Here is a 14,177-nt window from a genome sequence, read left to right as displayed (position 1 = left end):
TGTGCCTAAATGTTAAAAATATTTCTTTCCCGGTGCTAAGCTTATGGGTGATTCTTTTTTTTCTTCCATTTTTCCCCCCTAAATTCTGAACAGTAACTTATATGGCTTTGGTAATAAAAAGAAAAGGTACTTAAAAAAAAAAAAAAGCGCTTGCCGGAAAGGGTTAGTGAGCCCACCCATATCGCATGGTTGGTCCGGGTAGAACGCTGAAGCTACCCCACTTGACGCGTGTCACTTTGTGTCCACTACATCCTGTGTAATGTCTCTGCAATACGCTTTTTCATTTGATTGCTTCAATCTTTCAAACGTTCCCACATCATCCGTGGAGAAAAAATCGTTGTGGCCAAGGACCCTTTCTGATTCTGATATGCTGTTTTTCCTTTAGAACTTGGAGAGCCTGGTGACCCAGAATACCACTGGCCCTGTCTTCTACCCGAGGCTTTACCACCTGATGGCCTACGTCTGTATACTCATGGGAGACGGCCAGAACTGTGACCTGTTCCTGAACACAGCCTTACGGCTCTCTGAAACACAGGGGAATGTGCTGGAGAAATGCTGGCTGAACATGAGCAAAGTACGTACCACCGGCCAGCAGGTGGCGTGGGGATGCCCACCCTTCCAAGGGAAGCCCCAGAAGCCTACCGCCTCGTTAGCTTTCCCCAAGCACCGAAGGCCATCACGGGCCTTTCTGGACTCTTCCTAAAAGGGGCGATAGATCCGTAGCTCAGGTGTGTGTGGCTCCTCGTCCCCTTGGAGCTCCCATGGAACCTCCCTCGAGTTCAAATCTGCTTTGGCAAGATCTCCGCCCCTTCTCGGCAGCCCTCACCGCTTTCCACTTGGTGTTAATGTTGCTACGCAGGTCTCTCCTCCCCTCGAGAACGTGAACTCTTCGAAGGCGAACATCACGCGTAGCATCCAGCCCAGCGCCTTGTATTCAGCACTTGTTGAATAAGCGAATGGGCCTATACTTCCGTGTGTTTATTTAGAGTCACGTGTCAGTAGCCTAGTCTGGGGGGCAAAATTCATCATTTGTCTGGGGGTTCATGTGGTTTAAAAGCACAAGGACCTGGGGGCGCCCGAGTGGCCGAGTCGGTTGAGCGTCTGGCTCTTGATTTTGGCTCAGGTCATGATCTCACAGTCTGTGGGAGCACGGAGCCCGCTGGGATTCTCTCTCTGCCCCTCCCGCATGTGCACATGCATTTTCTCTCTCTCTCTCTCTCTCTCTGAAAATAAGTAAATAAACATTTAAAAAAAAGTTCAAGGACCCTGGACCAGTTCTGGTATCAGACCAGGCTTGGTCACGTAAGTCGGGGAGCGCTGATTAATTCTTCACCCTTTCTCTCCTCTCAGGAATGGTGGTACTCAGACTCCGAGGTAATGGACGACCAATGGCTTCAAACAGTCTCGAATCTCCCCTCCTGGGAAAAAATTGTATCGGGCAAGGTGAACATGCAAGATATTCAAAAAAACAAATTCCTGATGAGAGTTAATATCCTGGACAATCCTTTCTAACCTTTCGTGAAAAAGAACAAAGATTTCAGTAAGGCTCCCTCTCTTGCAATGATCCATTGTTAACCTTTCTCTGGAACCAGCACCCTCCAGGTTCCTGCGTATTCTCTTCCATTCCAGACACCGAGGCAGACGCTCCGGGTTCTTCTTTCTTTTTCTGGAGGGTCAGGAAGGGTCAGTGGCCTCATGCTTACTTTCTCCCAGCTTTACCCAAACTGTACCTGCCTTTCATTTTTCAACTCGACCTGTTCATTTCAGCCCAGGCAAAATGTGTGTCCTGTGGAAAAACATGAATATCAAAATGGTTCATGCAGCGACAGAGACATTTCTAGTTCCTCTATTAAACTGAAAATGTTTATTTTTACGTGTCCAGTCGTCCCATCTTTTGTAGGTCGCACGGTATGGCAAATGGCAAATGCTTTTCATGGTCTGTAAGGGCAAGGTTTGAAAAGACACATTTTGGGGGCGCCTGGGTGGCTCAGTCGGTTAAGCACCTGACTTCGGCTCAGGTCATGATGTCAGGCTTCGTGAGTTCGAGCCCCGCGTCGGGCTCTGGGCTGACAGCTCAGAGCCTGGAGCCTGCTTCAGATTCTGTGACTCCCTCTCTCTCTCTTCCTCCCCCCCCTCCCCCCCCCCCCCTCATGCTCTGTCTCTCTCCATCTCTCAAAAAATAAATAAACATTTAAAAATATACATAAGAAAAGACACATATTCGTAGCTCCTGACGGCAGCTTCCAAGCCCTTCTAACCACACGCATCAAACATCTGTGGAGATACAATTTTTAAAGTTGAGATAGTCGCACTTTCGCTGTGGGTACGCTTACGTGCTTAGAGTTAGTTTGCTTTATTTCAGAGAGTGATAGCATTCAATTTCACTTCCCAGATGTTGGAGATTGTGCCCCAGAGCCACCTGCAGTCACTCTCTCTGGGCAGACAGAAGCAGTCTTGGTGGCAGTTTGTGCCTCTGAGGGGACAAGTGGAGTCCATGGAGACTCAGCCACCTCCGCCCTGCCACAGCTCCCTCGGGCTGCCTCATTTCATGGGCCCCCATGGTCATCTCAGGCAGGTGCACCCGGATTTTCGTGTGTCGATTCCAGGCCTCTTCTGATCCCAGAAGGGGGTTCTTCTGATGGCACCGACGTGTCCGCCTTTCACACACACCTCGCTGTCTCATAGTGATTTCCATAGGCGGCGCCACCATTAACGGGCGTTTCTTTAATAGACCAGTATTTCGTCGTCCTGCAAAAAAAGGCAAAGCCGTGTGTTTTTCGTCCTGGTACCATAACTGCGTTCCACAAAGGAGGCTAGCCCCAGAGGCCCGGTGGCCTGGCGGAGTGGGGACAGCAGCCCAGGAAAATGCAAGCATTAAGTTCCAGCATGAGCTCTGCCTCACACATACTTTATTCCTGTGGCTTGTCCCCTAACCTATTTCAGCGCACGGGTGTGGGTACTGGATAGAATACCGAAGGCGAAAAGGTGTTGAAGATGACAACGTGCCACACAAGTAAAATTAGCATGAGATGACTGCTTTTAAAAACAAACACGGCAGGGGCGCCTGGGTGCCTCAGTCAGTTAAGCATCCGACTTGATTTTGACTCAGGTCATGATCTCACAGTTTCTTGCGTTTGAGCCCCACGGAGCCGGCTTGGGATTCTCCCTCTCTCTCCGCCCCTCCCCTGCTCCCACGCCCTGCCTCTCTCGAAATCAATGAAAATAAAAAATAAACACATCAAATAGCAAACTTCACGTAAGCGTCATCCCCTTCAAAGCTGCTATTCTGCGACTTGCATACATCCTTGCTTTCTAATGACCTTTGTTATTTTGTATATCACTTATCCGTTCCCATATTTACTCCTCTGACCAACCTGTCTTTTTTTTTTTTAACGTTTATTTATTTTTGAGAGAGAGAGAGAGAGAGGAAGGGCCAGAGAGAGAGGGAGACACAGAATCAGAAGCAGGCTCCAGGCTCTGAGCCATTAGCACAGAGCCCGATGCAGGGCTCGAACTCACAAACCTCGGGATCATGACCTTAGCCAAAGTCAGACGCTTAACGGACTGAGCCACCCAGGGGCCCTGACCTGTCTTGACTAATCACCGGGTACCAGGAACGGATTCAGTAGCGGAGGTTGCGATGCAGAGACAGAAAAGACCAGTTCTTGGCCTGGGCAAGCTCACGAACCTTCCGGAGGAAGGCACACGGGTAAAGCTGCTCGGGGATTAGACGAGGGCGCGGTGGAGGGGAGCAGCGCACACAAAAGCCAGCGGGCTGCGAAGGCTTAGGGGAACTGCCTGAGAAAGGAAGTCATTTTGGTTACACGGTCCCTCCCTGGAGTGGGTGGAGGGCAAGTGGGGGGTATAGGAGAGCCTGGGCGAGCACAGGCGGGGACAGGCGTGAGCCCCGCCGTGGCCAACAGAAAACAGGTGTGTGACTCCAGCTTATGGGAGACGTAGGCCAAGCGTCGGGTGGTGGTGGGGGGGGGGGGTGGCATTCTGCAGAGGCTGTGCTGTCCTAGAGGTGAGTCTGTCCTCCTCCCTGCCCCTCGTCAAGTTCCAGGCTCGCGGCCTCACGCCTTAGAAGCACTTCTGCTTTTTTTTTTTTTTTTTAACTTTTTTGGTTTTTTTTCAACGTTAATTTATTTTTGGGACAGAGAGAGACAGAGCACGAATGGGGGAGGGGCAGAGAGAGAGGGAGACACAGAATCGGAAACAGGCTCCAGGCTCTGAGCCATCAGCCTAGAGCCCGACGCGGGGCTCGAACTCACGGACCGCGAGATCGTGACCTGAGTTGAAGTTGGACGCCCAACCGACTGAGCCACCCAGGCGCCCCGAAGCACTTCTTCTGAGGGGCTCGTGCCTTCCAGGGGCATCGCTGGAGGAAGTAGATTCGGCTGAGACTTCTTTTCAGAAGACACAGAAGCCGTGAAGGCTTCGGGAACAGAGAGGAACGGAGAAGTGATGATCTATCCCGTGTTATTAAACATGAGCCTTTGAAGCCTCCCGCACCAGGGTATGAACTCCTGGAGGGCAGGGGCTCGGCCCCCATTCAGGCCGCGTGCCTGGGCAGACAGCGCTCGGAAAGCGCTGGCAAACTGATGAATGTGTTAACGTTTTCATTTGATCATCTCCAGTTCATTCCTCCAGGCCCCCTGAGGGGTAGGAACCTAGTATTTACTGAACGCGTGAACTATGTGGACCCTCGTGGAGATTAACAAAATCTCCTTGACATCGACCGCACCGGCCCGGCTCTGTGCTGCGGTTGCCCATGAGAACCAGCCGGCACGGAGGTGACACGTGCGGGCCTGGGACATCACCGCACTGGATCTCCACACTGCCAGTCGCTAGCCTTGGCAAGTTATTCAACCTGTTTGTGTGTCAGTTCCGTTGCTTTACTTTTTTTTTAACTTTTTTTTTTTTTAAAGTTTATTTTTTGAGGGGCGCCTGGGTGGGCTCAGTCGGTTGGGCGTCCGACCTCGGCTCGGGTCATGAGCTCGCGGTTCGTGGGTTCGAGCCCCGCGTCGGGCTCCGTGCTGACAGCTCGGGTTCTGTGTCTCCCTCTCTCTCTCTGTCTCCGTCCCTTCTCTGCTCGCGCTCTGCCTCTCTCTCAAAAATAAACAAACATTAAAAAAAAAATTAAAAAACTTTATTTTTTGAGGTAGAGAGAGTGCATGCAGGGGGAGGGGGAGAGAGGGAGACAGAGAGAATCCCCAGCAGGCTCCACACCATCAGTGCAGAGCCCAACATGGGACTCGAACCCACGAACTGTGAGATCATGACCTGAGCTGAAACCAAGAGCGGGATGCTTAACTGACTGAACCACCCAGGCGCCCCAGTTCTCTTGTTTTCAAGTGGAGATTTAATACTCTCCATCTTATAATAAGGTTGATAGGAGTTAATTCAGGTAAGGCACTCAGAATTCCGCAGAAGGAACAAGCAGGCAATGAAAATGCAGAGTTACGAAGCGGACCGCATAGGGTTTGTGGGAGAACAAAATGGGGAGGCAAGCACCCTAACATGGCTTTTAGAAGTTTCTAGGAAGCTTCCTGGAAGAAGACATAGGACCTTTCCAGGTGGGGACCTGGTATTCGGTGCTGGAGAGGTTTTGGAAGCCATGATCCTCCCACTTGGTCTGAACGAGCTCCACTGAGTGGGGGTGGGGGAGGGAGGGGGGGAATGATGATGTGGGAGGCAGGGGGTTGCTTTTCGGGGCTAAAGGCCTCCTGGAGCAGACGGCCTGGGGGCTGGGACCTTATCCTGCAGGAGGGAAGGCACAGCAGAGATGGAGATAAGGTCTTTGATTTGAGAGGAGGCAGATCGCACTGAACTCAGAGACTGGCCTCTCAAGGAGGGTGCTCAAAAATTGCAAATACATAGGGAGAAGCCCAGTAAACTGGGAACTGGGAAGGGCCAGGCACTCGCATCTTCTAGCAGTTGCTAGATGGACTATTACATCACCCCCTCTCGCCTCCGCCCCAGCCCCCAGCTCCCCCAGGATCACCTACTCGTGACCCAGCTTCCCATCAGTCGGGGGGCGCTGGTCACTGTTCCTCCCTGAGTCTTCTCTCTCCAGCCCCTGCCGGTCTCTGTATCCGTCAAAGCCCTTTCACACTCTCCCTGACCCTCAGGCCCCCCCGACCATCTGCTTTCCCACTGCCGCTGAAAATCCAATTGGTCATCTGTGACTGAGCTCCTCCAACAGCCACGCAAGGCACTCCCCTTCCGGTTTCAGATTGCGGTTCCCCCACCGGCGGGCGGGGTGAGTTTGCTAACCTGCACATCCCCATTTGCTACTGCTCTGTCCCCTGTGTAAAACCCGATTTGCCTTCAGGACAACATCCCATTTCTTAACCAGGCTCTCAAGGCCTGGCTCCTCGCCAAATCCAATGTTGCAATCACGCTGGCCTCTCTCTCTCTCTCTCTCTCTCACCCTGAACCTCTGGGCTCTTCTTCCCAGCTGGAACAGCCTTCACCAGTCTTCCGTGAGCATGTGTGCACAGCCAACCAAAGGCCTGCCGGCCCCCTCACGGTCTACCGCAGCACTGTGCAACAGAACTTTCTGTGACGCAGGAACGTCCTATCTCTGCACTGTCCAGTACTGTCCCACGCCACAGGTAGCCACCGAGCGCTTGAAGTGTGGTTAGTGTGACCGTGGATCTGAGTTTTAAGTCTGATTTCATCTTACATCATTTGAATGTAAATGGCCGCGTGCGGCCACTGGCCGCCACAGTAATTTCGTTGACCTTAAAAACGCCAAAGCAGAACCCCCAAAGGTTGAACTGGGACGTTTCTATAGCAAAGAATGGTAGCAGCTTGGATCAGAGGGGAGAAGAGAAAATGTATCAGGCTGGATCGCCTACACCTCTCATCCATATGTATTTCTCCAATTAATGTGATTCCAGGACGTCCAACTGGTGCTTAACAACACATTTGATGTCGGTCTAGCGCCCAGGGCGCACGCTGGCGAGGCCGCTTTGTAATGCTGTCCTCCTTCCCATCATCCCCCGGCCTCCAGGGGAAGGGGTTGCATTTTGCAATGACTTTGATGCATGCCTGCTGACAGGGAGGAGAAGGCACGGAGGGCAGTCCTGGAAGAGCCATAATCTAAAAGTTGGAAATGAATCGAAATAGACAAAACCTACAATAGGAACGCAGATCGTTCGGTTTCTCTCATGGTACTTTTTTCTTTCTTTCTTTCTTTCTTTCTTTCTTTCTTTTTTTTTTAGACAGGACATGGAAGGAGGCCAGTTATTTCTAGCCAGGTGTGAGCTCTCTTCCTGTTTCCTTCTCTCCCACGGGCTTTCTTCTCTCTGGTGCAACCTCGCTGGGCCAACACGAAGTCATTAGCTCAGCTTCCTCTCCGAGAGCCTGGCATGTCCTGAGGTGTCCTGTGCCAGAGGGATTCAGGCTGCGCCGCCTGCCTTGTGAGCTCTGTTCCAGGATGCGGTGCTGTTGCGCAAGCTTGAACCCCGGAGCTCGGCTGGGCTGCCTGGGCGCAGGGACACAGGGCGGCCCGTGCTGGCCACCAGTGCCCGTGTGGCCCGCAGACATTTTACATTCTTCGGGACGAAAATCCTTGGGCAGGCTTTTCAGAAACATTTCTCCCTCTGGCAGAGCAACTATCTTCAGGAATCGCTTACACAGAGCAAAGGCCGGGGCTTTTACTCAGATAGGAACGTCCAGACATGTTATAAACAAACCCTCTGGGGTTCTGCTGGGCCAGCAAGAGCCAAGGACAGGGTTTTGCAAAATGTTCCACATTCCTCGGGGGCTGTTGTACATTCTAAGAGATTCCCCTCAACATAAATTAAAAATTTATGTTTCTTTTATCTAGTTGAAAGGAACTATGATTTCAAAAAAAAAAAAATATATGAGGGGTGCCTGGGTGGCTCCGTCGGTTAAGCGTCCGACTTCAGCTCGGGTCACCATCTTGCGGTCCGTGAGTTCGAGCCCCGAGTCGGGCTCTGGGCTGATGGCTCAGGGCCTGGAGCCTGCTTCCGGTTCTGTGTCTCCCTCTCTCTCTGCCCCTCCCCCGTTCATGCTCTGTCTCTCTCTGTCTCAAAAATAAATAAACGTTTTAAAAAAAAAAAAGATTATGCAAAGCCGGAGAAAGAACCAAGAATGGGTCTAGATTCAAAACTCCGTGTCCTTGGAGTCCGTATCAAGGAGAAGGCAAACCTCAGACCTTCAGCAAGCTGGCCTTGGCTTTGCCCTGTCCCCCAGTCCCTCAGCAGAAAGGGATTCAGGTTCAGAATCACCCCAAATGTGTCAGGCACACAGTGCTGGAGGGCGGGGCTCCAACGCAGATGTGGGAATATTAAACCTGCCAAACTTCCTCTTCCCAATTGTAGAGATTTAAAAAAAAAAAAAAAAAAAAAAAAAAAGAACCCAGCCCCTTCCTTACGTTCAGGAGCCCTGCAGGCCGGTCCACAAGGTCTGGGAGGAACCGACAATCCAACCCAAATCGGAGCCAAGAAGGGACAATAGTTAAACATCCTGTTTGCGGGAGGAAACAGGCTGGAAGCGGCAGCCCCTCTGGGAGCTTGAACGGCTCGTTTCCTTCCTTGTAAACACAGCAAACACAGCTGGGGCCCCCTCTGGGTGCTGGGGGTCCCGCCCGCCTCCCACCCTCAGTTGTTCCCACAGCTCCAGTCGGTGGCCCTTCTGCCAGTCCCCGATGGCTTTCAGAAGGATGTGACAGGGAGGTGAGCTTGAAAGCCACCGTCATGACCCTCAGACATCAGGTCCCCCTGCCAGGGGGCCGGGAGGACGCATCTCAACCCGCGCTGCGTCTCCGTAGCTGCAAATAATTTACCTTCGCCTTTTTTTTTTTTTCCAGTGGTTCCTAACACGTGACAATTACAGTACCACTTGGGATGGACAGAAACAAGACAACTAGAGACAACCGAAACATCCACCAAGTCAGAAGTGGTTTCAAATACAGCACATCGGGGCGCCTGGGTGGCTCAGTCGGTTAAGTGTCCGACTTCGGCCCAGGTCATGATCTCGCGGTCCGTGAGTTCGAGCCCCGCGTCGGGCTCTGTGCTGACCGCTCGGAGCCTGGAGCCTGTTTCGGATTCTGTGTCTCCCTCTCTCTCTGCCCCTCCCCTGCTCATGCTCTCTCTCTAAAATAAACATTAAAAAAAAAATTTAAATACGGCGCATCTATCCAAGGGAAGGCCCCATGGGTGTTAATGGTCTGGTTCTTTCCCTCCTCACACAGAAGCCTGACAGTGCTGAGGGAGAGAACTGGAGGGTACTAGGCTCCTGTCTGTGAAACAGGCAGGGAAGTCTTTACCGGAGCCACGTTTGGACCCTCACTTGAGGAAACCATTTGTAAGATGCCATTTCTGAGACAGGGAAATTTGAGTATTAGACGACATCAAAGAACTGCTGAAACGCGTTTTTTAAAACAATGCTTCCGGGGGCGGCTGGGGGGCTCAGGTGGTTAAGCGACCAACTCTCGATTTTGGCTCAGGTCACGGTCTCATGGTCGTGAGATTGAGCCCCATGTTAGGCTCCGTCCTGAGCAAGGAGCCTGATTAAGACTCTCTCTCTGTCTTCCTCTTTCACAGTCTCATTCTCTAAAATAAAATAAAAATAAAAATAAAAAATGTTTCTGTTAAATGCGACAAGGTATTATGGTTATGTAAGAAAATGTACATATTTTTATTTCTTTTTTTTTTTTAAGTTTATTTTGAGAGCGAGAGAACATGAGCAGGGAAAGGGCAGAGAGGAGAGAGAGAATTTCAAGCAGGCTTTGCACCATCAGCTCAGAGCCCAACGCGGGGCTCCAACTCATAAACCGTGAGATCGTGATCTTGAGCCAGAGTCAAGAGTCGGACGCTTAACCGACTGAGCCACCAGGTGCCCCGTAAACGTACATATTTTTACAAGATGCCCATCAAAGAATGTAGGGGTGAGCTGACATGTTTTGGGATTTGTTTTAATTCGGAAAAGAGGAAAACGTCGCTGAGGATGGGCTTTACTGTTCTCTTTTGTGCCTGTTTGAAATTCTTTATGCCACGATCTTGAATATACGGGAAAAATGTGTCTGCGTGGGAACCTGCCATGAAACAGGTGGTCAGTTCCTTATGCCACCTCCACCAACACTACAAATGCCACTTTCCTCCTCCGTGAGATTGCCCCCTCAGCTTCCATGGACAGTCGGGAGGATGACATCATCCGGTTCCTAAATCCAAGCTGGTTAGCACTAGAATCGCCCGGAAGGATCGGGAGGGAGCCTTCCGCATCAAGGGGGTAAGAGCGTGAGGTCTCCTCTCTGGGTACCGCCCAAGCAGCTCACCCGGGCCGCGGCCGCCCTCAGAAGTCACCTATCTGGTTGGCAGGTTCCCTGTGTGGCTCGGAGACCAGCGCCTCCGCTGACGGGACCGCCCCAGGGTTCAGTTCCCACTGGGGCGGAACCCGCAGAACACCTGCGAGTTTCCATTACTCGCAGTAAATTCCACGGTAATTTACTAAATTAATAAATCGCAGGAAATCCATGCTTATTAGTAAGACGTTACTTGTGACACCGCTCTCAACAGGCTGTCCCCATATAGTTTTCCAAACTGAGGTTCAGGCCCCTGGGCCTCCAGCAACGGCTTAACCACCTCCCTCCCTGCACCCCCACCCGGCTCGTAAGGAACACAGAAAACTATTTCAGGCACTCAGCACACTTATTTGAATAAGGAAGAGATCTTTTTTTTTTTTTTTTTCCTTTTTCTTTTTTTGGGCTATGCCAAGGGCGCAGTGGTTAAGAACAGGGCTTGGGATCAAACAGCCCCAGGCCCGGCCCTGCCTCTCTGGATCTGATTAGCCGAGTGACCCTGGACAAGTTATATGCCCTAAGCGTGACACTGTCTAAAAGCGGGTCTAAGATGAGTAAACCAGCGGAAACTCATAATGCAACACAGAGTAAGCAACGCAACGTGCCTGGCACGTAGCAAGTCCTTAGTAGCTCTTAGTTATTTCTGTTATGTCCCCTGTCACTCCTACTCTGTGGCAAGGTCCTTGAGGAGCTGTCTTGTTCATTTTATTTCCTAATCTTGGCACACTGCTTGGCACGGGACAGTTCCCAACATAATTCTGTTGAAGGAATAGCCACTATCATCCAACCAGTGAACATCTGCTCAGCCCCCAGGTGCCAGGTACTATCCTGTGCACTGAAGACGGAGCAGTGAACAAAACAGCAAAGTTCTGGTGCTTTTGCTACCAGGGGAAAACAGAGCAGCACACGTACAGCTGGACAGAGGGAGAAGAACGAGGTGGGAGTAAGGGGGCTAGGGAGGGCCAGCGGCAGGGGGTGGGTGAGGTTGCTCTGTATGTGGCACAAAGTCTCCGGGAGGTGACATCTGAGCAGACGCTTCAAGGAAGTGAGGGAGCAAACCACACCAACAGGTGCAGGATGCGCTCCAGGCAGAGAGGGGGCGGCAGGTGCAAAGGGCCCGCGGCCGGCACTTGTCTGGTGTTTCTGAAGAAGGAGGAGGCCAGTGTGGCCGGAGTGGGAGGAGCGAAAAGGCTTTTCTCTCTTTCTCTCCTTGGTTAAAAATGAACACACGACACAGTTCAGTAATTGAAAAAGATGTATTAAAATATTCACAAAGGTACAATCGAGAAAGGAAAAAAAACCCAAAAAATTAATAATGAACTTGATGGTTTTTCCCCTAGCCGGATACATTTCCACTGAAACACTACAGGTGGTTTGGAATTCGCACCTCTAATCCCTTCTAGGTGGCCCCCTACAAAAATCACGTGTAACTTTAAAAGGTCTCATTCTGCCAATAATTGGACACGGAAAAGGCAACTGGGCCGGTGTCCTGTGTGGCCAGGCCCAGGCACGCTGGCAGGCAAGAGGAAGGGCCCAAAAATCCGCAGGAGGTTAGGCAAAAGCCCTGCCCCCGAGGCGCTCTACCCCAGTTGCTAGCAGCTTCCTTCAGACAAGCCTGCCCCGCGGACCCAGCGGGGCGGGGGCGCTGCAGCGTGGTGGGGGACTCTCGGCCACTGTGCACGTGCTGACATGACAGCCCGAGGTGTCTGGCCGGGTGGGGAGGGCACCTGGCCTGGCGGGAGGCAACCTCAGGGGTGGGGGAGGCGGGGCGCGCGGGGCTGGTTCCGGTGGCCGCTTCACGAGCACAGGGTCCCGGCAAGGAAAGAAAGGCATCGGGACTCCTGCTGTCAGGAGGTGTCAGGAATGTATGCTTTATTCACAGGACCTGTGCAGCAAAAGGAGAGTGGCCCTTTCTCTGTAAGAAGCGACTGTAAGGAACCATTACACGTCGAAAGGCACACACTCAGTCTCTCAACAATTCGTGTTCTTTCTGCCTTAAAAACAGTCTCGGTCACAGATTCTCCCAGTGGCAAAGGTTTGCCAAGAATATTGTTAACTTGGCATCAGTTTGAAGAAGGGTGACAATCCCCGCACCCCCCACCCTCCCCAACACACACACACACACACACACACACACACGTCTTTTACAGGCTCCTGTAGTTCTCACAATGGAGGCAAGGAAGTTTTAGGACGCCAGGCAAAAGTGGACCGCTTTGCAGAAATGTCTCGGGGTGAGCCCTCTGCGTCCCTGGCTGGCTGGGGGCCTGTTAAATTCTGTTAAAACAAAATAATCTAGAAAAAGGGGGAATGACAATGTAAATGTGCTCGAGGACCTTCACCATGCTTTTCACTCCCAGCAAAAGATAAAAACTCAGAGGCCCGGCAGGGGGTGGGGGTAGTCAGTGGAAGAAAATGAGCTACTGGAAAGAATACCCAAAGTGTCTAGATTTTTCCTCATCTCATTGCTTACCAATTCCACGTGAATGGGAAAGAGTGGGAAGAAAAGGAAAAGCCAAAAAAGAAAAGGAAAACCAGAAACAAACCACCAAAAAAAAAGCCCCAAAACGGGAATGAGAAGAGATTCCCGAAAGAATGATGCTAACAGCCCTGCTTGCTGATTTAAAAAAACCTAGACTGCCCTGAACCTCCGAGGTCTCTGAGGCACCGAGAGGCTATTGCAGGGCCACGACGGACGCTGCCTCTTGCCGGAATGATGACGGAAGCTTTTACAAGGCCGATTCCCCAGCGAGAGCTCTGGGGTACCACGGGCTGGCTTCCCAATTAGCCCATTTGTGCCCACTTAAAAGGAAATGGAGCTCGTCTCCTTCCGCTGTCTGGGGACCCTCATTTCAGGCAGCAAGGACTCTGGCAAAGAACGTCACGTGGTACCTTTTAGCCTCCAAAGGCTACCGCACTCCTCAAGCAGGGCCTGGCTTTTCTACTTCAGTTGTGTGTATGGCATTGACCTGAAAGTACCTGGAAAGAAGTGACCTTGGCATTCACCCTTTGCTAGTCTTGCTATGATGGGTCCACACACTGATTAAGACAAAGGGCGTGACGTTAAAGTAAGCCTCACACACGAAGCAAAAAACAAAAACAAAAACAAAGAAACCCACGCCTGGATTTTAGAGAGACAAACACCAACAAAAACCCTCAAACGGTGTCCAAGTGGCAGAGCTCGTGGATGTTTTCTAAAAACGACAGCCGAACAGGTGGTGCAGACACTGGGTAGAGGCCACCCTGGGCGTGCTCCCGTCACCGGTATCCCCACTCTCCAACCCCAATAAAAGCTAAGACCGGTTGAGCCCTTAGACCAAAGGGCCACGTCTACTCGAAGACAAAGATCGGCTACCACCTCCGGTAAAGCAAACCACACCTAAAGCACGGCGACAGGAATGTTTCTGACTTTGCTCAACTGTAAATGACTCTGAAGGAAAGCACAAAACAGCAAGACAATTTATATACACATAGAGTCATAGCATCTTTTCATCATGCAACACTGGCTCCCCACATCGGATTAAATAGAATAGTTACGCATGTCGTCTATACACGTCTTTTCCTCCCTCCATGAATACACGTGTGCTCGTCCTTGCCCAGGTCTCCAAGGCCACACGTGGTCACGGGCTACACTTGCTGCGTAAGAGTCCAGTTTGGATCTGCTTCTTGCTTAGGACACGTTCTGGGTCTTCTCTCAATTTTTCCGGATGTCCGCATACACCACAGACTCTGACTTGTTAATCTTGTCACTGTGATGTCCGCCAGAGTGGTCTAACTGCGCATATATGACTGGGCCCTGGAGAAGAGAAGGACAGTTATTAGGGATCTGGGGAAACGGGCGGTCCCT

General features: G+C 51.4%; 2 protein-coding genes across 4 annotated transcripts in view; one reads left to right on the top strand and one right to left on the bottom strand.

Moving 5' to 3' along the window:
* Window positions 1–1,873, top strand: part of ADCY10 (adenylate cyclase 10) — a 74,750-nt gene extending 72,877 nt beyond the window's left edge. For all 3 annotated transcript variants that reach the window (XM_047840854.1, XM_047840856.1, XM_047840853.1), the window contains exons 32-33: window positions 386–574; window positions 1,351–1,873. In XM_047840854.1, coding sequence (XP_047696810.1) covers window positions 386–574; window positions 1,351–1,512 — 351 coding nt within the window. In that variant the 3' untranslated portion in view covers window positions 1,513–1,873. The remainder of the gene's footprint in view (window positions 1–385; window positions 575–1,350) is intronic.
* A 9,702-nt stretch (window positions 1,874–11,575) lies between these two features.
* MPZL1 (myelin protein zero like 1) overlaps window positions 11,576–14,177 on the bottom strand; it is a 67,140-nt gene continuing 64,538 nt past the window's right edge. Inside the window, exon 6 of the mRNA XM_047840216.1 lies at window positions 11,576–14,126. Coding sequence (XP_047696172.1) covers window positions 14,025–14,126 — 102 coding nt within the window. The 3' untranslated portion in view covers window positions 11,576–14,024. The remainder of the gene's footprint in view (window positions 14,127–14,177) is intronic.

This window comes from Prionailurus viverrinus, chromosome F1 (genome assembly GCF_022837055.1).
Source record: "Prionailurus viverrinus isolate Anna chromosome F1, UM_Priviv_1.0, whole genome shotgun sequence".
Taxonomy (NCBI): Eukaryota; Metazoa; Chordata; class Mammalia; order Carnivora; family Felidae; genus Prionailurus; species Prionailurus viverrinus.
The sequence above is the reverse complement of the archived record's forward strand: the minus strand, read 5'-3'. Positions and strand labels throughout refer to the sequence as shown.